The sequence below is a fragment of the Mesoplodon densirostris genome, chromosome 3 (assembly GCF_025265405.1).
Source record: "Mesoplodon densirostris isolate mMesDen1 chromosome 3, mMesDen1 primary haplotype, whole genome shotgun sequence".
Classification (NCBI taxonomy): Eukaryota; Metazoa; Chordata; class Mammalia; order Artiodactyla; family Ziphiidae; genus Mesoplodon; species Mesoplodon densirostris.
In genome coordinates, this window is record NC_082663.1 from 108,591,212 (window position 1) to 108,615,685 (window position 24,474).

The 24,474-nt window shown below is 33.4% G+C and overlaps 1 protein-coding gene across 1 annotated transcript in view; it reads left to right on the plus strand.

Annotated features, from left to right (window-relative positions):
- SLC12A2 (solute carrier family 12 member 2) overlaps positions 1–24,151 on the plus strand; it is a 110,755-nt gene extending 86,604 nt beyond the window's left edge. The window contains exons 18-27 of the mRNA XM_060093308.1: positions 1,800–1,906; positions 4,764–4,843; positions 7,157–7,282; positions 10,269–10,316; positions 11,771–11,893; positions 13,416–13,527; positions 15,312–15,398; positions 16,916–17,051; positions 19,915–19,982; positions 21,246–24,151. Of these exons, the coding sequence (XP_059949291.1) occupies positions 1,800–1,906; positions 4,764–4,843; positions 7,157–7,282; positions 10,269–10,316; positions 11,771–11,893; positions 13,416–13,527; positions 15,312–15,398; positions 16,916–17,051; positions 19,915–19,982; positions 21,246–21,381 (1,023 nt within the window). The 3' untranslated portion in view covers positions 21,382–24,151. The remainder of the gene's footprint in view (positions 1–1,799; positions 1,907–4,763; positions 4,844–7,156; positions 7,283–10,268; positions 10,317–11,770; positions 11,894–13,415; positions 13,528–15,311; positions 15,399–16,915; positions 17,052–19,914; positions 19,983–21,245) is intronic.
- The last annotated feature ends 323 nt before the right edge of the window (positions 24,152–24,474 follow it).

Below are 24,474 nucleotides of genomic sequence, written 5' to 3' on the forward strand. Positions count from 1 at the left end.
AAGCTGGGAGTCACACAGATATTTGTAGGCCAGTGTTTGTTGCAGCATTATTCACAGTAGCCAAAAGATAGAAACAACCTAAGCATGTATCAACAGATGAATGGATAGACAAAATGTGGTATACACATAGAATGAAATATTATTCAGCCATAAAAAGGAAAGAAGTTCTGATAGATGCTGTAACATGGATGAACCTGGAAGACATTATGCTAAATGAAATAAGCCAGACACAAGGGACAAATATTGTGTGATTCTATTTATAGGAAATATCTAGGATAAGCAAACTCATAGAGACAAAAGTAGATTAGGTGTTACCAGGGCCTGGAGGGAGGAAAGAATAGGTAGTTATTACTTAGTGTTTACAGAATTTCTCTTTAGGGTGATGAGAAACTTTTGGAAATAGATAGCGGGGTTGGTTGTACAACATTGTGAATGTAATTAATGCCATTGAATTGTACATCTTAAAATGGTTAAAATGGCAAACTGTTTTATTTATCTTTTACCATTAAAAATAAAAATCTTACGTGTGTACCCAACTTTGGGAATAGAATTTTTAGTGTGTTTAAAATATTACAAAAGAGGACTTCCCTGGTGGTGCAGTGGTTAAGAATCCACCTGCCAGTGCAGGGGACGTAGGTTCAAGCCCTGGTCTGGGAAGATCACACATGCCACAGAACAACTAAGCCCATGTGCCACAACTACTGAGCCTGCGCTCTAGAACCTGCACTCTAGAGCCCGCGAGCCACAACTACTAAGCCTGCGTGCCACAACTACTGAAGCCTGTGTGCCTAGAGCCCACACTCCACAAGAGAAGCCACCGCGGTGAGAAGCCTGCTCACCACAATGAAGAGTAGCCCCCACTCGCTGCAACTAAAGAAAGCCCGTGCGAGCAACAAAGATACAATGCAGCCAAAAATTAATTAATTAATTAATTAAAAATTACAAAAGAAGAAATTAATTGGATCTGGGAGCATATTTGTATAAGCATACTGAATTGCAACTCTACATGAAGTTGCAAGAAAAACTGATGGAATTCTGAACTGTAGCCAATAATGCATGCATTCAATTTGGACTTATGCTTCTAGGTTTTAATGGCAAAATATGCAACTGGGAATACCACTGTATTGTTATGATTTTTATGAAAGGTTAAGTATATTCCATCATCTTTCCCTTCCTAAAAATGAAAATTCTGATAAATCATAAAAGTACAAAATATACATTTAGAACTTTTCAAGTGTTTAATTTTATCTTCTGTTTTTGTGTATGTTTAATCATAAGTAATATGATTAATGTATCTATAATTTATAAATATGCATGTATTGGATGCTCAACTATTTTTGCTGATAAGGGTACACAATTTTATAATGTTTAGGGACTTCCCTGGTGGCACAGTGGTTAAGAATCCGCCTGCTAATGCAGGGGACACGGGTTTGATCCCTGGTCTGGGGAGATCCCACATGCCATGGAGCAACTAAGCCCATATGCCACAACTACTAAAGCCTGCGTTCTAGAGCCCACGAGCCACAACTACTAAAACCCACGTGCCTAGAGCCCATGCTCCGCAACAAGAGAAGCCCCCGCACCCCAACGAAGAGTAGCCCCCGCTCGCTGCAACTAGAGGACGTGCGTAGCAACGAAGACTCAACACAGCCAAAAATAAATAAATAAAATAAATAAATAAATTTATAAAAACATTAAAAGTAAAAATGTTTAGAGGCTGTCCATTAGGAGGATATTGTCATTTAAAAAGCATTTTGTGAATGGCATATGTTTAAAGTTGTATTTTTTCTGTGTTTTAGGCTGCTGGTCTTGGGCGTATGAAACCAAACACACTTGTCCTTGGATTTAAGAAAGATTGGTTGCAAGCAGATATGAGGGATGTGGATATGTATATAAACTTATTTCAGTAAGTATCCTTTTAATTCAGTAACTTAGTTGATTCAGAAAATATTAATTTTGAAAACTTGCACTGGTTTTTGAAGTCTTTCTCATAGTCTCTTCTAGTAGAAGCATAAGAATGAAAATAATCATTTGGAAGTTATTTACATTTCTTTTTTTAAAATGCACTTATATGTTTGCTTTTCCACCCCCTTGAAGTATTAAGTTCTGAGTTTACTATTCACTTTTCAGTGGTATTTCCAATGATGTTTATAAGACAGCTTAGTTTTGATTTACATCACTTTAATTTCCTTCTTACAGGTTGTCTAATGAGTTCTTATCCTTTTGTTACTTTGTCTTTCTGATTTTAATCTATCCATGTTATTTTTGGATACATATCTGTTTAATCTGTTACAAAGGTATTTTGGGACTGAGTTATTTAATAAAAAGAATAAAGTTTCTATTTTTGTCATATTTTGTTTTTAATCTTGAAAAGTACTTTTTCTAGTATTCCTAGTATTTATTTAGCAAATCTCTTTATCTCATTCACACTGTTTTATAGAGGATAAGGATTCCCTCTTAGTACATCATACTTGATTGAAGAGTAGTCTTTTTCTTGTCATAGATGCTGATGAAATAGAACTGTTCACTCTTTATAAAGTATTTCTTTATAAAAATTGTCATTTAAAAAAATTTATATTTGGCGAAATAACTCTAGTACCAGATTCAAATCCTACTTCTCTGTGAATTTTTATCTGTTCATCCTTAACTCACTGGAGTTATTTCCCTTCCTGGAGCTCCTACTGTATCTATTGGTAGAACCATATAATTATTTGCCTGTATCACATATAATGCTTTTGTTTTCATAGCTACCTTGAAACATCTTTGTGGAAGTAACCAGATCTCATACTTTACTTTCATAAATCTCTTTATATTCATTAGTAAAATATACGATAGTTAAGATTCCCCAAGTAATTGTTAAATGGTTTTTAGTAAAATTCAAGCTCTGCTGGTTTGTCAGAGGTTGTGACTGGTCTTTGGCTTTGGGTTAACTTTTTCATAAACAGCACTTCACTCTCCCTTTCTAATTCTGTAGTCTGTACTTTTTATGCATGGGGATTAGGGAAAGAAGGAGACTGTGAAAGAAAGACTACATCATGTGGGCCTTGAGCCAAAGAGTATGCTTTTTCTCTTTGAAGATGTAAGACCAGTGAGATGGAGTAATTATCCTAGAAAATAGAAAAAGTGACATTTTTGCAAATAATTCATTATTAGTTGTAGTTTGTCATAATGGGAGCGCTGAAAGGAGTCTTTTCTGACACTGATCTTTTAGGAACTGAAGTGAATGTTTGCTCTGAGAGTCAAGTATTAATCCAAGTATTATATGTCAAGCAGCAGTTTAAAGATAGGTAAAATACTGCTCTCTGGTTTCTGGAACCATAGACGTTGATGGCTATTTTAAAGCAGTGATACTGCTTACTCTTTTATCTTGTGACACTTATGTTCTGGTTGTGATTTTAAATACCTTGAACAGTTGAGGTATACTTTATTTACTATGTATGTATTAACAGTATGGAGGGTCTGAAACTGCAAATCAACTTCTATAGCTTAAAGAAATTATATAGATTATAGAAATTTCTATACCTTATAGCAAAAACATTTAGCTATTTTAGTCTGAAGTAGACCAAGAGCTATATTCATTGGATTTTCTTTAAGGAAACTGATTTTGATTCAATAACTTTATTAACTATTTTTTAAAATACTTGTAGTTATTTCTTCTCTAATAGTCAATTAGATCTTTCACAGTACAGCAGAGGAAGGTTAACATGTCTATTAATTTTTTCTCCAGTGAATCTCTCTTGACCTTGGTTAAAATTCAACAGAAGAATCAGGCCAAAATTGTCTCCCTGTGATTTAAAACAATGACAAAAGACCTTTTACGATGACATATTATACCGTGAACACATTCTTCTATTTATCGATAGGAGCAAAAACTTGATCATTTTATTAGTTTTTAGCTTTTTTTTATATGCCTAGCTATAGGTTAATGTATCATTTTTATATGCATATAATGAATATTGATTACTTGTATAATGAAAAATAATAATTAAGGATAAAATCTAAGTCTGTTGCCACTCCAGGGAACAACCTGGAGTTTTACAACTGGAAATTCTTTCAGTAGATTTAAGAACTTAGGTCTACATGATTTATGATCTTAACTAAAGTTTCTGGAATTTAAGTCTGGTTTTAGAGTTGTCTTCAAGGTTTTAATGTATTTTACCTGTGTATAAGATGTTCCTGTTTGTATTTTTAAAAATTAAAAGGGCATATGAATACATCTGCAAATGCATATATAACCTTAGGACTACTTTTTAAACCTGTTTTGTAAAAATTTTTGAATTACTTGAAAAGCGCCCTTCTTTCATAAATGATAAGTGATCCCTTCCCTTCATATTCTACAACCTGCTCTCATTCTCAGAACCTGTCTTGTTTGTCTTCATGTATTTGTCTTGGCTTTAAAGGTATAAGCCTACATTACCTATGATGGGATTATTGAAAGTTGTTTTTCCATAATTTTGGTTTGTTTCTGATAGATAAAACTACAGTTACTGCTTTAAACAGCTGCTGTAGGTAGAATATCACTACTATAAAGATCTACACTAAAGTAGGTTTTAGCGGTATTACAGAAAAGGGGAAAAGGAATGGTGTAGGATTTGAAACTAACATATGGATGTCACTGTAATTTTTTAAAGCATATTATAAGAATCAGATACTTAAAGCTGAAAGTAAATTTAGAGATCATCTACTATTGCCTTCATTTTATAAAGAAGGAGACAAATTTTTGTGATTTAAAAAAATTTTTTATAATTTTTTTCTTGTTACAGTGACGCCTTTGATATACAATATGGAGTAGTAGTTATCCGCCTAAAAGAGGGTCTGGATATATCTCATCTTCAAGGACAAGGTAAATCTTGTTTGAAATACATTTTTTATCTTAAAAATATAAATTACTTTGTTAGAAAATTATATATAATTCTACAAATTCTTTAATAATTTTAATATTTACTATCTAATATGTGTCATATACTTACTGTATGGCATTTTAAGATCAGATCTGATTGGCTCTACCAAAGTTTGTATTTTCTCTTTGTACCAACCTGAATGGTGGCTAGTAATTATTAATAGAATAAAATTCAATTCAAATCGTAAGTTTAAGAGAAACAAACATTAGTTATGATTGTAGTTTGGCCAAAGTTATAAAAATACATGATAAATAAAATAATCAGAGGAAAACATTTTAGACATTTTCATGTTTATGGAAGATATACTTTGTACATAGAGGCATATTAATAATGAAAAACTAAACTTTGTTATATCATTTACTCTTTCTTCAGAAAAGACTCTATAAGTGTATTTTTTAACTTTCTCATTTTGAAGTAATTATAGATTCACAAAAATTTGTGTACCCTTCCTCCAGTTTCCCCCACTGGTAACATCATATTTATAGTTCTGTAACAAAACCAGGAAATTGACACTGGGACAATTTATATACCTTATTCAGATTTCACCAGTTTTACATACACTTGTGTGTACAAATGTGCACATAAGCACATGTGTGTAGTTCTGTTTCACTTGTCACATATGTTGTTTCATGTAAGATACAGAGCTGTTCCATCACCACAAAGATCTCCCTTGTGCTACTGCATTATAGCTTCCATTCATACCCTTTCCCTGTTCTCTAGCCCCTGACACCCACTGATCTCCTCTCAAACTATATAATTTCTTAAGCTTTTAAAACTTTTTTTTCATTAAGCTTAAAACCTGTTAAAGTATACTTAGCACTTTTGCCAACTTTATGAAAACTATGGAAAATTCCATACCCTCTAATGATTTCCTGGTAGCTTAAAAAATACTGTAAATTTAAGAAAATATTTTATCCTTATCAATTAATTTAACCAGGTCATCAAAATTAGCTAAGGCTAAATAGCTGAGAGGCATATAATGAACTTTCCTCATCTGTTCATGTACTTAAACTGTTCTAATCCTCCCACTCCCCCCACCACTTTAAGGGTATTGTGCATTTCTGAAAGGAATGCTTTGAGGTCTTTATCCATGTAACACAAAAGTATGGCCTGCTGAAAATGCATTTTCTTACTCTGGAGTAGGCCTTGCAAAATACTATTTATTATGCTTGTTATGCTCTAACAGTAATTTTGGTTTAGGATACCTGTTAACTCTGCATAATTATTAGTAGTGTTCCCTTTCACTCTCAAAAACATCACAGTTTGGCTAATAAATGATATACTCTGTAATTTGCTGAGATTTAAATGTGATTGGAAGTTCAAGAAGATATTTTCAAGTGTTTATAATCATAAGAATTGGTTTGAAAGCCTCCTTATTCATCATTAAGATTTGGAGACAGGAATTTGCTTTAGCACAGGGCTTAAGAGCATAGGCTGTAGTCAGATATGCTTTAAAAATTCCAGCTTTTTCTCTTAGTAGTTTTGTAGCTGGGGCAAATTTGTTGACTTCCAAGCCTCAGTTTCCTCATCTTTATTCATAGGGCTATTGTGAAGATACTGTCTGTGAAGCTCTTAGCATAGTGCTGGCACCGAGGCTTACATACTTTCTATTGTTATTTCTCTTAATATACACATATCAGTGATGAGGATTATGGATAGAAGATCAATTTCATATTATGTTTGTCTTTATGATGAATCTTTCTTATTGTGGAAGCTAAACGTTTACTAACTCCTTCCCAAAAAACAAAAACTGAAGAAAGTGCTTTAAAAATAGAGACGGCACTTTCACCATCAGCTTAGGAAAGAACTCTTATCCCCTAGTTTTGGCTCTATAGTCATGGGTATAATTTTTCACTGTTGTCGGTCATCTTATATGTATATGAACATTTGTCACATTCTACATTTTTTACATGTGTAAATGACTTTTAGAGTGGAGTTGGTTCACATTTTATACATCATTCTTTTGTCCACCAGATTCTTATGTCCTGTACATCTCACTCATTACTGATTCCCCATCACCTAATTCAAATGTCTTGACAGTTAGTTGTGGCTAAAGATATTTAGTTGAATAGTCATTTCAAAATTGATTGTCACATTTGTTTATAATAAGAAATAATTCATTATAAACTTACTTACCATTATAATTATAAACTTTGCTTAAAATTGTCATTTAATTGCTATTATACCATGATGTCCTCTTGTTAAAAGATTCAATGTTATCAAAAGATAACATTTTGAATACTTTATGTCTACAGAAGAATTACTGTCATCACAAGAGAAATCTCCTGGTGTCAAGGATGTGGTACTAAGTGTGGAGTATAGTAAAAAATCAGATTTAGATACTTCTAAACCATCTAGTGAAAAATCCATTACACATAAAGGTAACTTTTATTCAAATAAGAAATTTTATTAATGGTAATGTTTTAATTTTGGAAGAAATTGTTTTTATTATATGGCATGTCTTACAAAGTAACCAGTTCTCAAACGTGTATTGTTCATTTCTAGTTGCTCAGGTAAAATTTATGCCTTTCAAAAATGGCTACAAATGATTATTTTTAAGGTATTAAGTAGATCATAGAACAGAAACCATGCCAGTTAATTAAACATGCTCTTGTATGTTTTTATTTATACTTAATTTTAATTAGAAGCATAGATTAATCTGAACTTGGAAAGAAACATGGTAGTTTTGGAGTAATGTGTGTTTAGCATATGGTAACACTGAAAGGAATGAGGTTTTTATAAAATTAGTTTACATAATTTTTTTTTGTAAATCAAGATACTTCAATACCAGGGGTTTTGTTTATATGCTGAGATACTCAGAATATTTTTACATCTACTGTACCTGGTATTGTTCAGGTAAAACAACATAGTAAAAAATCAAGTGTAATTTTATTCCTCAATGTAGTCTCCTCCCAAGAAATGAGCAATTTACGTTTGGCTGCTGAACTGTCGGGCCATAATTACAGAAATAAATACTCCTTGTGGCTAATGTGGTTTAAGCCACAAAAAGATTTCCAGATCTCCTGAGACTTTGGGATAATTTCATCCACAAATCTCTATGTCATGTTTATGAGAAGAGGAATGACTTCCAAATCTTACTCTCCCACCCTCACTCTCCTACCTCTGTTCAGTCTAGTATCTCCATCTGTCCTACTCCCAGCTGACATGCAACAAGAAAAATCTGCACTGTAAATCATCAAACCGTGTCATACTTTTGCTTCCTGTAAATAATTACCATTCTTTTTCTGAAATTGATAACCTTGGACAACTCCTCTCTCTGAAATCTCTTCTAGATTATTTAGAAGCATTAATGTTGCTTTTTCTTTCCTCCTTATTTACCTTGTTTGCTTAGAGTAGTGGTAGTTGAGAGTTTAGTTGAGACCCATTTTCCATATCAATTCTTTGCTGGCTTGATTATAATCTTTTTTTTCTATTTCACCTCAAAATTCTATAAACTGGTTCTGATAACTCTTGTTATATTCCTGCATTTATTTTTAGTTTGTGGTATACATTCTTTCATTTCCTCTTATTTGTTGTCCTTTTCTCTTGCCTAAAACAGATCCTTTACGGAATCTGTTAGGAATTAACAGGTAAAGCTATGATAGGAGGAGAAGTAATATATTTATCAGGCATCTACTGTTCCTCTCACATTGCAGTAGATGTTATCCATTCATTAGCTCATTAATGTATGTCACAGTCTTATGAAGTCTATTTTTATAGAGTAGGGAACTGGGTCAGTACATTTCTACTCATCTTTTTATTATAAAATGTAAATGTGGGCTTCCCTGGTGGCACAGTGGTTCAGAGTCCGCCTGCCAATGCGGGGGACACAGGTTCGTGCCCTGGTCTGGGAGGATCCCACATGCCGCGGAGCAGCTGGGCCCGTGGACCATGGCCGCTGAGCCTGCGCATCCGGAGCCTGTGCTCTGCAACAGGAGAGGCCACAACAGTGAGAGGCCCGTGTACCGCACAAAAAAAAAAAAAAAAAAAAAAGTAAATGCCTTTAACTTAGTTTAAATCATTTTTCAGTGTCAAGATTTCCTTGACATTTCTGAGCTCTTTGAAATGAATACAGAATGTCCATAGTTATATTTATAAATGTTTTTATTACCATTAAAGATAGATAATATCAAATATCTACTTTATATGAACAGTAATATTTAATACTATTAAATTAAATGTAATAATTGAAATGTTTCTTGTTCCATAACAGGCATAAAAATTAGCATGCAAAAATAGCATTTATTTTATTTTCTATTTAGCCAATTATTTTCAAAATTAGTATAGAAAATATAGGAAAGTTTATATAATTTTAAACGTCTTCAGAATTATAAACATTCTGGTATAGTTATTATATTTGGTATGTCTGTCTTATTGACGCATGCAGTATGCAGAGGGACAGAAAGAGTACCCTCTGAATATGTGTTTTGTGCTAGGCACTGAGCTGAGTGCATTAATGCTTGCAATATGACAACCTTAAGAGGTAGGTATTGTTCACCCTTTTAACAAACGAGGAAAGTGAGGAGTTAAGTAACTAGCTTAAGGTCACACAGCTAGAATGGTTAGAGGTAATCTTGGAATGCTGGGAGTCTGACTCAAGAGCCCACTGCAGTGTATTCTTTCCTGTCCAGGTTGGGAGTTTTATGTGCCTTAAACAAATAGTACAGCTTAGAATATGAAAAAATTTTCAGATTAGGAAAACTATTAACCCTAGGAAATATTTATAGATATGTAAATGTAAATGAACCGACATAATGCTATATACATGCATGTACACACACACGTATATATGTGTATATATATACATATACATATATGTATATATATAAATTTATGCATTTGAAAAATCACTCCTGTATAACCTGGCATTTATATAAACCAAAAGACTCTTGTCTCTGATCAAATTCCTAAATATTTCAAGTGGTGATTAATTTTTACAAATACCAAATATATCTATTAAGTGTTTCTAAAATTCCTTGTCAGTCATTTGCACAGTGATGCAGTGGCATGTTTGAAATTTATGTATTACTTGCAACATCAGTTTTATAATATCATATTTCTACTCTATAAGCCAGAGCAACTGATTTCAAGTATGAAAGTTTAAAAGTTTAAAAATTCTAAAGTTTTTGTCAGTTTTACAGGAATGAAATTTAGGGGTGGGTGTTACTCAGTAGCCCTGTTGGAGGAGTCTAAAATATGTTTGCTTTTTCAAATCCCGAACACTCAGTGTAGAAAATATCTTCAGTCTTAATTATTTTTCACACTGTTTCTTCATACTATGTTTTATTTATAAATGTGTTCTAGTTACATTTTCATTATTAATAAGAAGGCAATTAACTTATATTTTGTTTTTTAAACATAATCTAGATGAGGAAGAGGATGGCAAGACTCCAACTCAACCACTGTTGAAAAAAGGCAGGCATTTTTCATCATTTTATTTTAATCCTTTTTCTCATACTGTTAATTCTTTAACTCCAATCTTATTTTCTTTCTTTACCTTGGTTTTTATTTCCATGGTGAGGTGATGTTACTGTTTTTTATTAAATGCAGATTAGAAAAATTATCATTAGGCCAACTAAAGCATTAAATTATCCCAGGAGAAGGTGATATATCAAAGACAAACTCTTTTAAATCAAAGACAGATTCTTTTAAATCATGGTAGTATTTCAGAAATATTCAAATTCTGTAAGTCAGTATTTTAATTTTTAAATTTAAACTGCATGGTTTAGATGATAAGTAGAGACACTGAAATAGGTTTATTTACAGTGTCACTTGCATTCTTTACCATCAGTTGTACCCAGCCAAGTCCTTAATTTTGATACTAATATATTTCTCATTTCAAAAATTACAATATTTCTCACAGTCCTGCTGCGTTTGGGAGATACAGTCATGTCAACATACATGAATTTTATGAGAAGGAGATAGAGGTGAGAGTTATGGAGCAGTGTGGTTTGGTAGCCATATTATTTCATCATGCAAAATCATTTGTCATGTTTTGCGTACATCATGGCAGCATGAAAAGTGAATGATAGACATTCTACAAAAGTGATCAGACTTCCTTCTGTGGATTTATGCTTTTAAAATTTGGTGTAGGGATTTCATTATAGTCATTTGCTTGCTCACAGAGTCAGTGCTTATTTTTTTTTCTTCCTTTTTAATTCCTGGGGATACATAATGGGAACTCCCTTGATAAATTGTTCTTTAGACCTACAGTAGATGGGTGCCCTTCCTAGGAGTTCCCACAGTCTTTCTGTGGTTCAAAGAAAGATGTGGTGGTTATATGGCTTTAGAATTGGGCCTCACATATTGAGGGGACAAAAATTAGGTAAAGATGAGGGAGTTTTTCCTTAGACTGAGAGGTTTCATTGTGATAACTGCATGATTGTATTGATATGTCTCCCATTTCTTTCTGTCTTTTATATTACAGATAATGTGACATTTAAAAATTTTTTTGAGCTATAAATTATTGAGAAACCAGATTACAAAAGAAATTATGTTTATGGAACGGGCATAAGCTTAATTTGCCCAGTTAGCCTGAAACAGGTTTTCAAAAATCAAAATCTAGTGATCATAATTTTCTTTAGTAGTTTTTATGACTCTCTTTCATTCAGAATGCTTCAAAATATTAGAAATTAGGCAAGATAATTTGGATGAGTTTAGGTATTATAGAGATATTATTTATCTGTAACCATTTTAAAAGTATATTTAAATTGTAAACAACTATAACCTTATGATTGATGTAATATATACAACTATCTACATTATAAACATTTGAATATACAAAAGTTAGGAAACTATGGGAATTTAGCAAAATATACTTTAATATTTACCTCCTCCCTAATATCTTATTTTTCTGCTTGATCCTTCAGAACCCAAAGGCCCTGCTGTGCCTTTAAATGTAGCTGACCAAAAGCTTCTTGAAGCCAGTACACAGTTTCAGAAAAAACAGGGAAAGAACACTATTGATGTCTGGTGGCTTTTTGATGATGGAGGTAAGGTTGCTAACATATGTTTTTAAGAAGTTTAAATTTTCTGAAGTTTCGGTGGTAGTACTAGGAAATGGTATATACTCTTCATTGACCCCATTCCCGTTAAGCCAGGTCCCCCAAAGCAACAGCATTAGTTCCAGAATCAGACATCACACTTCGTTGTCCTGTTCCTTCAGTATCCTTCAATTTGAAAGTTGCTCAGTCCTTCCTTGAGCTTCATGACTTTAACATTATTTTTGAGATATTACAGACCATTTTGTAGAATGTCACTTGATTTGGAGTGCTGTCTAATGATTCATCATAATTAGTTTCTGTGGGTAGAAATATTACAGAAGTGATGCTGTGCCCTTCTGTCTGTGTCTTATCAGGTGGCACATAGTGTTGATTTGTCTCATCACTGGTGAAGGTAGCTTTGACCATTGAGTAAGGTGGTTTTCCCCAGGTTTATATACCGAAAACTTATCGTTACCCCCTTTTATGCTTATGATATTTGGGGCATGGGGAGTTACTTTGAGACTATGCACATATACCATCGTTACTGCTATTTTTGGCACCATCTTTAGCATCCATTGATATTTCTGCCTGAATTTATTCTTGCTGTTACTATTGTAGTGGTGTGTTTGTGGTTTCCAAATGATTTTTCCAATCCCGTCATTTCTTCATCTATTAGTTGGTGTTTAACTATAAAGAGGAGCTTTCTCTTTACTTCTATGTGGACTTATGGATTCCTGTTTTATTCAGTGGATTATGATTTTTTCATTCTCATAGTTTGTTTTGATGTTGTCCCAGATTTGGCCAGCAGTATCTTCTTTAGGATAACTTCTGTGTCCATTTGTCATGTCCCAATCATTCTTTATTTTCTGATAAAATAAGACATTCCAGGCTCAGTTTTGTACTTTACCTACACCAACACTTGAATCACCCTTTATCCAAAGAGGCTTGATTCCTTTTAGTGGAGAATGGTATTTAGAAACAAAGGTCAGGGCATTAGAAATGCCCGTTTCTACTAGGGTGTCACTGCTCCCAGGCCATCTTAGTGGACAGATGTAGGAAAGACACACACACACACACACACACACACACACACACACACACACACACACACACACACACACTTATTTGTATATACAGGTATAGATTGAAACCACTTCCATTGCAACACTGCAGGGTTCACTCCAGCTTTTCCCTTTTTATGTTTCTCATTCCATTGAGAAACATGGCTCCCGTTAGCTTCAGTGAATACTCTTCTTTTCCTCAGTCCTGATATAACTAGTCTCCCTACCCTGCCAGGCCAGTATCCCATTTCTTTGCCTTCCTCGCATGGGTCCTGACTCCACTGGGCCTCCCTCCTTATTCAGGCCTGCCAAGTGGCTTTTTGACTGAATTATTAAGGAAGGACTGAAAGAACAATTTTGTTTCATATTGAGTTATAATAAAGGTGTTTTTAGCAATTAACTTGAATTAAAAGTTCTTAATTGAGAAATTAGTGTTTTAATAAGTGATTTGTTATATTTATGTGATTCAGGTTTGACCTTATTGATACCTTATCTTCTGACTAACAAGAAAAAGTGGAAAGATTGTAAGATCAGAGTATTCATTGGTGGAAAAATAAACAGAATAGACCATGACCGGAGAGCGTAAGTCTGTTTTAAATTGATGGGCATTTATCTAGTATTACTTCCTTATTTCAATATAGATTTAATAGGAATAACAATTAGACAACACAGAAAATGTCAGTCATGTTGCTCTGTTCTGTAGTGAAGCTGAAAAGTCTAGTTAAACAAGTAAAACCTCATTCTCTTTTAGTCTTAACGTTTAAGTTTAGATTCTTGGTTTTACTTATATGTAATATTTTTTAATATATTGACATTTTAGAAAATCTTTATTAAATACTTGCAGCATCAAAGTATTAAGCAGCCTTTTGTAAAAAAAAAAAATCAGGGTAAAAAATACACAAAAGTGATATTCATATATACGTTATATTTTGTAGACTTCTAGACAACAGAAATGCAGGATGGCATTGTCCATTTTCTTATTTCTGTCTGTCCTGTCACAATTCTAGTTCTGGTTTCATTGTTCCTCTAAGTATACTGTGTCTCATCTCTGACCATTTCATAATATATCATGCATATTGCTCCCAATTTCACGTTTAGAAAGCAAAGCTTTGATCATGTGATGCCTCTGCCCCAAATATTTTTAACTTCTTCTCTGTTACACACCATAGAGAGTCTAGGCGACAGGGCCCTTTACAATCTGTCCTCCTGTTTCCTTTCTGTCTATATCTCCTATTCCCCCAAATACGCCTTATACTTCAGTTTACATTTCTTCATCTGCTGTAAACAAACATATGATATCAGACTTTTACTTCTTTGCCTGCTCTCATCTGTCTACTACAAATAGTTCTTCACTTGCCTCCCTTCTCTGTTAAAATAACTCCATTCTTTAAAACCCCAGTACTTATTGTCAGCTTCCTTATAACGCCTTCCCTGTTTCTTTCTAGTTGTTACATTCCCTTCCTGAAACACGATATACTTGATACCAATCATTACATTCTGAGGCTTGAATTATATTTATCTTCTTATCTTAGATTTGAGTTTTGTGGGTCCTATAACACATATTAGGCACTTAGTAGATTTACACTGGAGTTGAGCTAAGTGTTTATACATTTCAAATCATGAATTATGCAAGAAGTACTAGTAATTTAAAAGTTAAACCTATAGCTTGTTTTCTATTATCTTAATTTAGAAAACTCATTAAAAATAAAATCCTGTTTTGTTAATTGCTTTTCCTGTATGTGTGTTTCAACTTTTTTGTTGTTACCACCAAAGTTTAATTGCCAACTCTGCCTCCAAAAAGGTATTTATTTACTGAAAAATTAGAGGCTTATTGGAGCTCCTTTTCATGTTTGTCCCAGCTTAAAAAAAAAAAAAAAAAAAGCTGCGAACTTATTCTGCCATCAGTTATAGCTTCAGTTTTGCCCAAAAAGTCAGAGTTGGACCTTGAAATATGCATTATTCGTGGATAGAAGAATAATCCAAAAATAATTTTTAAATAACTGTTTACTAGTTTTTACTGAAATACATACACTTACCAATATAATTTGACTAAAATTAACTTTAAAAAAACTAGTTGCCATTCAGATTTCATTATTAATATCTTGTTCTGTCCATTCATTATTGGATACTAAGGAGAGATTCAGAGAAAGTAAAAGAATACAACACAAGTGTCTACTCAGAATTTAGATGTCTGCTTTGTGAATGAACAGTAACTCATTTAGATTTCTATTTGTAAGTTAATTCAGATGGACTCTGTTTAGTACCTGGTAGACTTTTCATATAGATCATATAGATTCAGCCCTAAATAGAATAAGAATACTTCTATATACATCCTTCATGTGTCTCAATGCTTGCTTTTGTTCTAGGATGGCTACTTTGCTTAGCAAGTTCCGGATAGACTTCTCTGATATCATGGTCTTAGGAGATATTAATACTAAACCAAAGAAAGAAAAGTAAGTTATTGGATTAATTACTTTGTATAAATTTCTGATTCTTTTATGGATGACCTACTCAGACATGCTAACAGATCATTTAACTTAAACTAATTACCTGGGGATTTTGCCTGCTGTTAGTTCATGTGAAGTCAACTTGTATTTAATCTAGCAGATAGTTGGCATGCCTATTGCAGATATTGAAGTAAGTCTAAAGGGTTTTTTTTTTAATATTTAGAGAAGAATTCAATTACTGATTTACAAGTAGTTTTTGAAAATCATTAGTGCCACAGAAATTCCACATGGTTCTTTAAATTTCCATTGTTCATTATGACCACTTAGTCCTTACTCCACATGTGTAATGCTTTCCACTATTTTGTTTTATTACTGAAATAGGGGGGAAAAATCTAAGAATTTGCCTATAGTAACTGCATTCAGAATTCTCAAGAGTCACAGAAAAGTAGACTCGTGGGCTATTCTACCTGGAAATGGTATATGGAAGTTGTTATAATTATACGTATTTATATTAATGTATATAATTTTAATTATTCTCAGATATATGTTGAATATATGATGAAGCTGGTATAAAGAATTCATTTTGGGCCTCCCTGGTGGCGCAAGTGGTTGAGAGTCCGCCTGCCGATGCAGGGGATACGGGTTCGTGCCCCGGTCTGGGGGGATCCCATATGCCGCGGAGCGGCTGGGCCCGTGAGCCATGGCCGCTGAGCCTGCGCGTCCGGAGCCTGCGCGTCCGGAGCCTGTGCTCCGCAACGGGGGAGGCCACAACAGTGAGAGGCCCGCATACCGCAAAAAAAAAAAAAAAAAAGAATTCATTTTAAGTAGCAAACAGTAAGGTATACCTTGTAAGGTTGTAGTCAGGGAGACATTTTTTTTCTCTTATAGAACAATATATTCTAGGAGATTTGTATGAGACTGATTCTGAAAAATATGTTTTTCACATTCATAGAGGATTAGAATGCTGTTCATGTTCTTCCACTATCTTTTGTCCTTTTTAGTATCTTTGGACCTACAGCTTAACTCTGCATCTTAAATGTTTAATATCTGCCGTTTCCTCCCTTCAAAATGTTCTAGTTCCTTTTCTTACACTACTTCTCTTCAGTGGTACTTGAACTGGGAAAGCAATTGAGTGTTTTGAGTAAAGGAGTAACACAATTAGACTTACTGTTTAACTGGATCATTTGGGCTTATGTGATGAAATTTATTTAGGTTGGCAGGCTGGGGTATAGGAGCAGGGGCAGATACAAGGAAACCTGCACTAGCAGTTAAAATTGCAGTTCTTTTATTATGAATATGGTTCTAAATTTCTAATCTGTTAGAGAAACTAGTTATTGCTATTTTCAAAATAAATTGCCAGAGTGATTGTTATAGTCAGAGTATGGAAGGGAGCACGATGGTTGGAAAACACTAACTTCTGAAGTTATAATTACACTGACTTTTCAAGTTATAATTTAGTGTTTAAGATCTTACTGTTAAGTAATTCAGCATAAGGTTAATTATCTGTATTCTGTTTTTCTAAGTATTGTAGCTTTTGATGAAATGATTGAGCCATACAGACTTCATGAAGATGATAAAGAACAAGATATTGCAGATAAAATGAAAGAAGATGAACCATGGCGAATAACAGATAATGAGCTTGAACTTTATAAGACCAAGGTATTCTTTCTCTCCTGCTTCCTTTTCATTAATCTTCCATGTGATTTTTTAAAAAAACACTTAAGACATATGTATTAAGAACTGCAGTTGGACATTAAAAGGATCATTCACCATGATCAAGTGGGGTTTCTCCCAGGAATGCAAGGATTCTTCAGTATATGCAAATCAATCAATGTGATACACCATATTAACAAATTGAAGGAGAAAAACTATTTGATCATCTCAATAGATGCAGAAAAAGTTTTCTACAAAATTCAACACCGATTTATGAAGAAAACCCTCCAGAAAGTAGGCATAGAAGGAACTTTCCTCAACATAATAAAGGCCATATATGAGAAACCCACAGCCAACATCATCCTCAGTGGTGAAAAACTGGAACCATTTCCACTAAGATCAGGAACAAGACAAGGTTGCCCACTCTCACCACTATTATTCAACATAGTTTTGGAAGTTTTAGCCACAGCAATCAGAGAAGAAAAAGAAATAAAAGGAATCCAAATCGGAAAAGAAGAAGTAAAGCTGTCACTGTTTGCAGATGACATGATACTATACATAGGGAATCCTAAAGATGCTACCAGAAAACTACTAGAGCTAATCAATGAATTTGGTAAAGTAACAGGATACAAAATTAATGCACAGAAATCTCTAGCATTCCTATACGCTAATGATGAAAAATCTGAAAGTGAAATTAAGGAAACACTCCCATTTACCATTGCAACAAAAAGAATAAAATATCTAGGAATAAACCTACCTAAGGAGACAAAAGACCTGTATGCAGAAAATTATACGACACTGATGAAAGAAATTAAAGATGATACAAATACATGGAGAGATATACCATGTTCTTGGATTGGAAAAATCAATATTGTGAAAATGACTCTACTACCCAAAGCAATCTACAGATTCAATGCAATCCCTATCAAACTACCACTGGCATTTTTCACAGAACTAGAACAAAAAATTTCACAATCTGTATGGAAACACAAAAGACCCCCAATAGCCAAAGCAATCTTGAGAAAGAGAAACGGAGCTGGAGGAGTCAGGCTCCCTGACTTCAGACTATACTACAAAGCTACAGTAATCAAGGCAGTATGGTACTGGCACAAAAACAGAAATATAGATCAATGGAACAGGATAGAAAGCCCAGAGATAAACCCACGCACATATGGTCACCTTATCTTTGATAAAGGAGGCAAGAATATACAGTGGAGAAAAGACAGCCTCTTCAACAAGTGGTGCTGGGAAAACTGGACAGGTACATGTAAAAGTATGAAATGCGAACACTCCCTGACACCATACACAAAAATAAACTCAAAATGGATTAAAGACCTAAATGTAAGGCCAGACACTATCAAACTCTTAGAGGAAAACATAGGCAGAACACTCTATGACATAAATCACAGCAAGATCCTTTTTGACCCACCTCCTAGAGAAATGGAAATAAAAACAAAAATAACAAATGGGACCTAATGAAACTTAAAAGCTTTTGCCCAGCAAAGGAAACCATAAACAAGATGAAAAGACCACCCTCAGAATGGGAGAAAATATTTGCAAATGAAGCAACTGACAAAGGATTAATCTCCAAAATTTATAAGCAGCTCATGCAGCTCCATATCAAAAAAACAAACAACCCAATCCAAAAACGGGCAGAAGACCGAAATAGACATTTCTCCAAAGAAGATATACAGATTGCCAACAAACACATGATAGGATGCTCAACATCATTGTTCAGTAGAGAAATGCAAATCAAAACTACAGTGGGATATCATCTTACACCTGTCAGAATGGCCATCATCAAAAAATCTACAAACAATAAATGCCGCTGAAGAGGGCCTGGAGAAAAGGGAACCCTCTTGCACTGTTGGTGGGAATGTAAATTGATACAGCCACTATGGAGAACAGTATGGAGGTTCCTTAAAAAACTGAATATAGAACTACCATATGACCCAGCAATCCCATTACTGGGCATATACCCTGAGAAAACCATAATTCAAGAAGAGTAATGTACCACAATGTTCATTGCAGCTCTATTTACAATAGCCAGGACATGGAAGCAACCTAAGTGTCCATCAACAGATGAATGGATAAAGAAGATGTGGCACATTTATACAATGGAATATTACTCAGCCATAAAAAGGAATGAAATTGAGTTATTTGTAGTGAGGTGGATGGACCAGACCTAGAGTCTGTCATACAGAGTGAAGTAAGTCAGAAAGAGAAAAACAAATACTGTATGCTAACACATATATATGGAATCTAAGAGAAAAAAAAAAGTTCATGAAGAACCTAGGGCCAAGACAGGAATAAAGACACAGACCTACTAGAGAATGGACTTGATGATATGGGGAGGGGGAAGGGTAAGCTGTGACAAAGTGAGAGAGTGGCATGGACATATATACACTACCAAACGTAAAATAGATGGCTAGTGGGAAGCAGCCACATAGCACAGGGAGATCAGCTCGGTGCTTTGTGACCACATAGCAGGGTGGGACAGGGAGGGTGGGAGGGAGGGAGACGCAAGAGGGAAGAGAGATGGGAACATATGTATATGTATAACTGATTCACTTTGTTATAAAGCAGAAACACACCATTGTAAAGCAATTATACTCCAATAAAGATGTTAAAAAAAGAAAAAAGAACTGCAGTTGGTTATGAGGAACCAGTGGTGTAAACTAAAATCTACTTTAAGTTGTAATTATATTTGGAGAGTGCAAAGCATTAATTTTTTTAATTCGGGAAAAGATATTTTTATTATACCAAAATTGATTCTGGTTTCTTTTTGTCTACTTAATAGCTTTATGAACCAGGGTAAATTCAAAAATTTCAAAAGGTCTAGTAATGACTTTGTTCTGTTTCATTTCAGACATACCGGCAGATCAGGTTAAATGAATTATTAAAGGAACATTCAAACACAGCTAATATCATTGTCATGTAAGTAATACCTATACTAAGATTTTCTTGGGTATTCATTTTATGATAATTCAATTAGGATTCATTTCTATTACCAAGTATATATCTATATAACATCCATAGTGACTTTGTGGTTATGAGGAAAAATACTAATTAAATACACTTTGCTTTAAGCATATGAAGAAATCATTTAAGATAGGAGGAAAGAAAAACAAAAATACTAACCTTAAGCTTGCATGAATCTAAGTACTCCTTTATCGTAATAGTTATTTCTGCGATTTTTCCTGTATCCTTTTTCCCACTTTTAAAAAATCCCTTAGCTTTGGAAACACCACAGCATAGCCATCAAATTTGTGGGGTATGAGGGCTGCAAGTTAAAACGTCGATCCCGGGCAGCTTCTTCATAGAAGTAACTCCCATCAAGTTATGTGGAGGATTAAATTTTAAAAGTAGTTCCTATCTCAATTCCCACCAAGTTCCCACAAACAAAATTTACATCTAGACGCACTGTCTTCACATTGAATATCGATGCTTATGCTTACTCTGGCTTTTCCTCCACTAAACCAGGTTAGCTAGATCTTTCTTGAACCCAAATTTTCTCAGTCCTGGAGCCTGGGCCCTTATATAGGTAAAGAAGGCTCAGATCTCTGAAACATGCCAAATGATGAAATAAAGTAATACCAAAGGATTGTTAGTTTGATTAACAACAAATATTTAATACACCAGAAAATTTCAGATTTTGCTGATGATAATTAAGTATCTGTAATGGAAGTCACTAAAACATAGAAAATCTAGAGAGAGACACTCTGTGGAGCAAGTGGACATACTATCACTATCTACAAATGGAAATGAGAGTCCAGAGAGAGATAAAAGAAATTGAACATTAATATGTAGAATTAATTATGTTTGAATTTCATTTGTCCATGTATAGTTACCACTATCGAAATTCAGATAGAAACATCCCTTTCTCCTAAAAGAATTCTAAGGGGAAATTTGAGATTTAATGTTAGATACCAAATGTGTTAGGGTTTATAGAAATATTTATTTGCTATTCTTAAGAAATTTTGGAGAAATATTTTGTTCAAACTTGAAAAAAATGGGAATAATTATATGTGAGTATAGTAGTTACTACACTATATGCAGAATTTCCCTGCACTCAAAAATATTCTGTAACTATAGTAATTTTTAGTTACTATTACTGTGACTTAATTTATAATTCTTACTACATTTTATTCTTCTCAACTTAAATGCATTGTCTAATTTCCTTTCTTTTTTTGATACCAGGAGTCTCCCAGTTGCACGAAAAGGTGCTGTGTCTAGTGCTCTCTACATGGCATGGTTAGAAGCTCTATCCAAGGACCTACCACCAATTCTCCTAGTCCGTGGGAATCATCAGAGTGTCCTTACCTTCTATTCTTAAATGTTCTGTCTACACAGTGGACAGCCCTCCAGACGGTACTTCAGTGCCTAGTGAAGTAACTGCTATCACTGAAATCTTCAATGACACGTTAATATCACAATGGCAAACTGACTTATTTTCACTATTTCATTAATTTGAAAGCACACAGAGAAGTTGCTCCATTGCTATGTGTATGGAGACTTCAGTTTTAGTCAATTCTGTATCTCTTAGTGAATGATGATTCCTTGTTGTTGGACTGAAGCTTGTGAGAGTAAAGTTTTCCTTTGCTACTTGAATAGCAATAAAAGTGTGTTATTTTTTGATTAATAAAAGGAGTACAAAAAGCCTTTAGCCTTGAGGTGCCTTCTGAAATTAACCAAATTTCATCACTGTATCCTCTTCTATAAATTTGTAGAACGTCAAACTTTGCCTTCAGCTATTTTTATTTCTAGTCTCTTTCACCTTACAATAAAATGAACACTGCTTTTCTTTTTCCATTGACCAATTAGTGTTGAGTACTGTATGTTTTCTATTACTTTTGTAAAGGTGTCTGTCAGATATTAAAGGTGAGAATTAGGGCGAGTTAATGAAAATGCAAGAAAAAAAATGGGAACCAAAAAGTGACCCCAAGTTTAGGTTTTCATGAATATGTATAATTATAGATCTAGGGGAAAAAAGGCCAAATAGACTTTTTTTTAAAAAAACCTCTAATTGGCTGTTATTTATATCTTATTTGATTACTATTTCTTGAAACCTTAGGGAAGGTTGAAGATTTATCCAGTACTTCTATATATCATGCTGAAAAATCACATATTGTCATTCTTTAGACAAAAATCTTTAAGATCGTTTGTATTTATTAGAAGAAAGATCTGTCCTAATTTAGAGTTTTCCTCAAATCTGAGGGACTTTTACGAAATGCTAAAAGACTTTTCTGGAGGAAAATTAGACAAAGCATTGTTGTTTAATAGAATATTTCAATAAACACATGGAATATCACTATATCATCCTTTTTATAAATAATTAAAATAGTGTTTCATTGAATGGTTAAATGGACCACTGGTTTCTTAGTGAAATGTTTTTAGGCTTAATTCATTCAATTGTCAAGCTCATAGTCTTAATTAATATACTCAGGTTTGAACAGATTATTCTGAACATTTAAATTTAATCCATTCTTAATACTTTAAAACTTTTGTGTTAAGAAAAACTGCCAGTTTGTGCTTTTGAAATGTCTGTTTTGACATCATAGTCTACTAGTACCGTTTTGACAGTGCATTATGTACTGTTACTAAAAGCTTTATATGCAATTATTAATGTGAAGTTTTTCATTTTTTTATTCAAGGAAGGATTTCCTAGAAACATTTCAAGGGATAATATGTCTACATATCTGTATGTGTGTGTGTATATGTATATGCATACACAGATGCATATGTGTATTTATAATGACATGTTGCCGGTCTTTTGTATTTTAAAGTGATCATTATTCATCAGATTAAATTTTTTTGTTTCAGTAAACATGAGTTCACAGATTGAAAGACAGATTTCATGGAGAACAAAGGTGATCATTTGCAGGGCATATAACTTCACACAGTTATCATTCAGTTAGAAAATGGAGAACATTTCATCTAAAGTACTGTTCAGTGTGTTCATTGGTATAAGTTTCACTGGTGCAGAGTTTATATAGGTTTTCATGAATCTTGATAGAAATCTATAAAATTACTACTGTTGTTCAGTAGTGCAATATTTTTGCTGCATGAGTATGAACTAAGTTAACACCATAAAGGAGATCTGATAATAATTTTAAATTCAGAATGTTAAGAGAATGAGGTAATTGTTTTTCTAACAGTTTTTTCCAATGTTATAACTCACAGCATTGTACCATTTATTGGAGGTTTTGTAGTGTTTGTTGGGAAAGACAGTAGAAATGTCATATTATTCAGTAAACAATATCAGGTTTGAACTTTTAAAATGGTTAATAGGGCATAACTAAGTGCTGCTATCTTGAAATGTGCACAGGTACACATACTTTTTTTTTTTTTTTTAAGTTTTTCCCATTCAGGAAAACATCATTGTGATCTATACTGCAGGAACCAAATGTCATGCATCATACATATGTGTATAAAGTACATAAAATATATCTAAATATGCATAATGGGGGAGGGTAATATTGTCTGTGAAATAATGTTAAGAAGCTTTTCACTTTAAAAAATAATGCATTACTTTCACTTAACACTAGATACCAGGTCAAAATTTTCAAGGTTGTTGTAGTGCTCTAATAAATTTCAGCAATTAATTCTTAGAGATGCTAGCTAGTGTTGAAGCTATTCTCTATTTTATTTATGCTGAATTTCATTATTTTAATGCCAAAATTTTTTAAGTTCTAATCATTGGTGATAACTTGGAAATAAATAATTATGTAATGGCATATGACACGTCATTATTTCTATAGGTAAAAATTCAGTGGGTTTAGAGAATGGTGGTGTTAAGGTGATTATTAACAGTTAAATAAATCAAATATTTATTTGTTACATTATTTCATTTGTATTTTAGGTTTCCTTTTACATTCTTTTTTTATGCTTTCTGACATTACATATTTTTAAAGACTATGGAAAAATAATTTAAAGATTTGAGCTCTGGTGGATGTTTACTAAGTTTGAAAATGTAATATTTTGATAATACTGTACTATAACTGTCACACAAATGCTTTTCTAATGTTTTACTGTTGAGTATTGCAGTTGCTGCTTTGTACAGAGGTTACTGCAATAAAGGAAGTGGATTCATTAAAACAATTTAATGTCTACTCTTATATTTTATGTTTTATAAATCTATGTCAACTTTGTGATTTAACCACATTTATACAATCTACTTCATGGATGTCTGAGTTTTTAAATTGGTTTTTACTTTAATATTCATGCCTTGGAAAGTTGTTTGAAATTTTTCACTATCCTTAAGCCTTTGGAATAATCACTAGTTATATTGACAGTGAGACTGAGCCATATCAGATGCAGCTCATTTTGATATTTTGTAAATGATTTAACTTTTCTAATTCTGCTTTGTCTTTTGGTTAAATCACTTGGTTATGAATGAGGAAACTAGAAGATTAAAATGGATTCATAG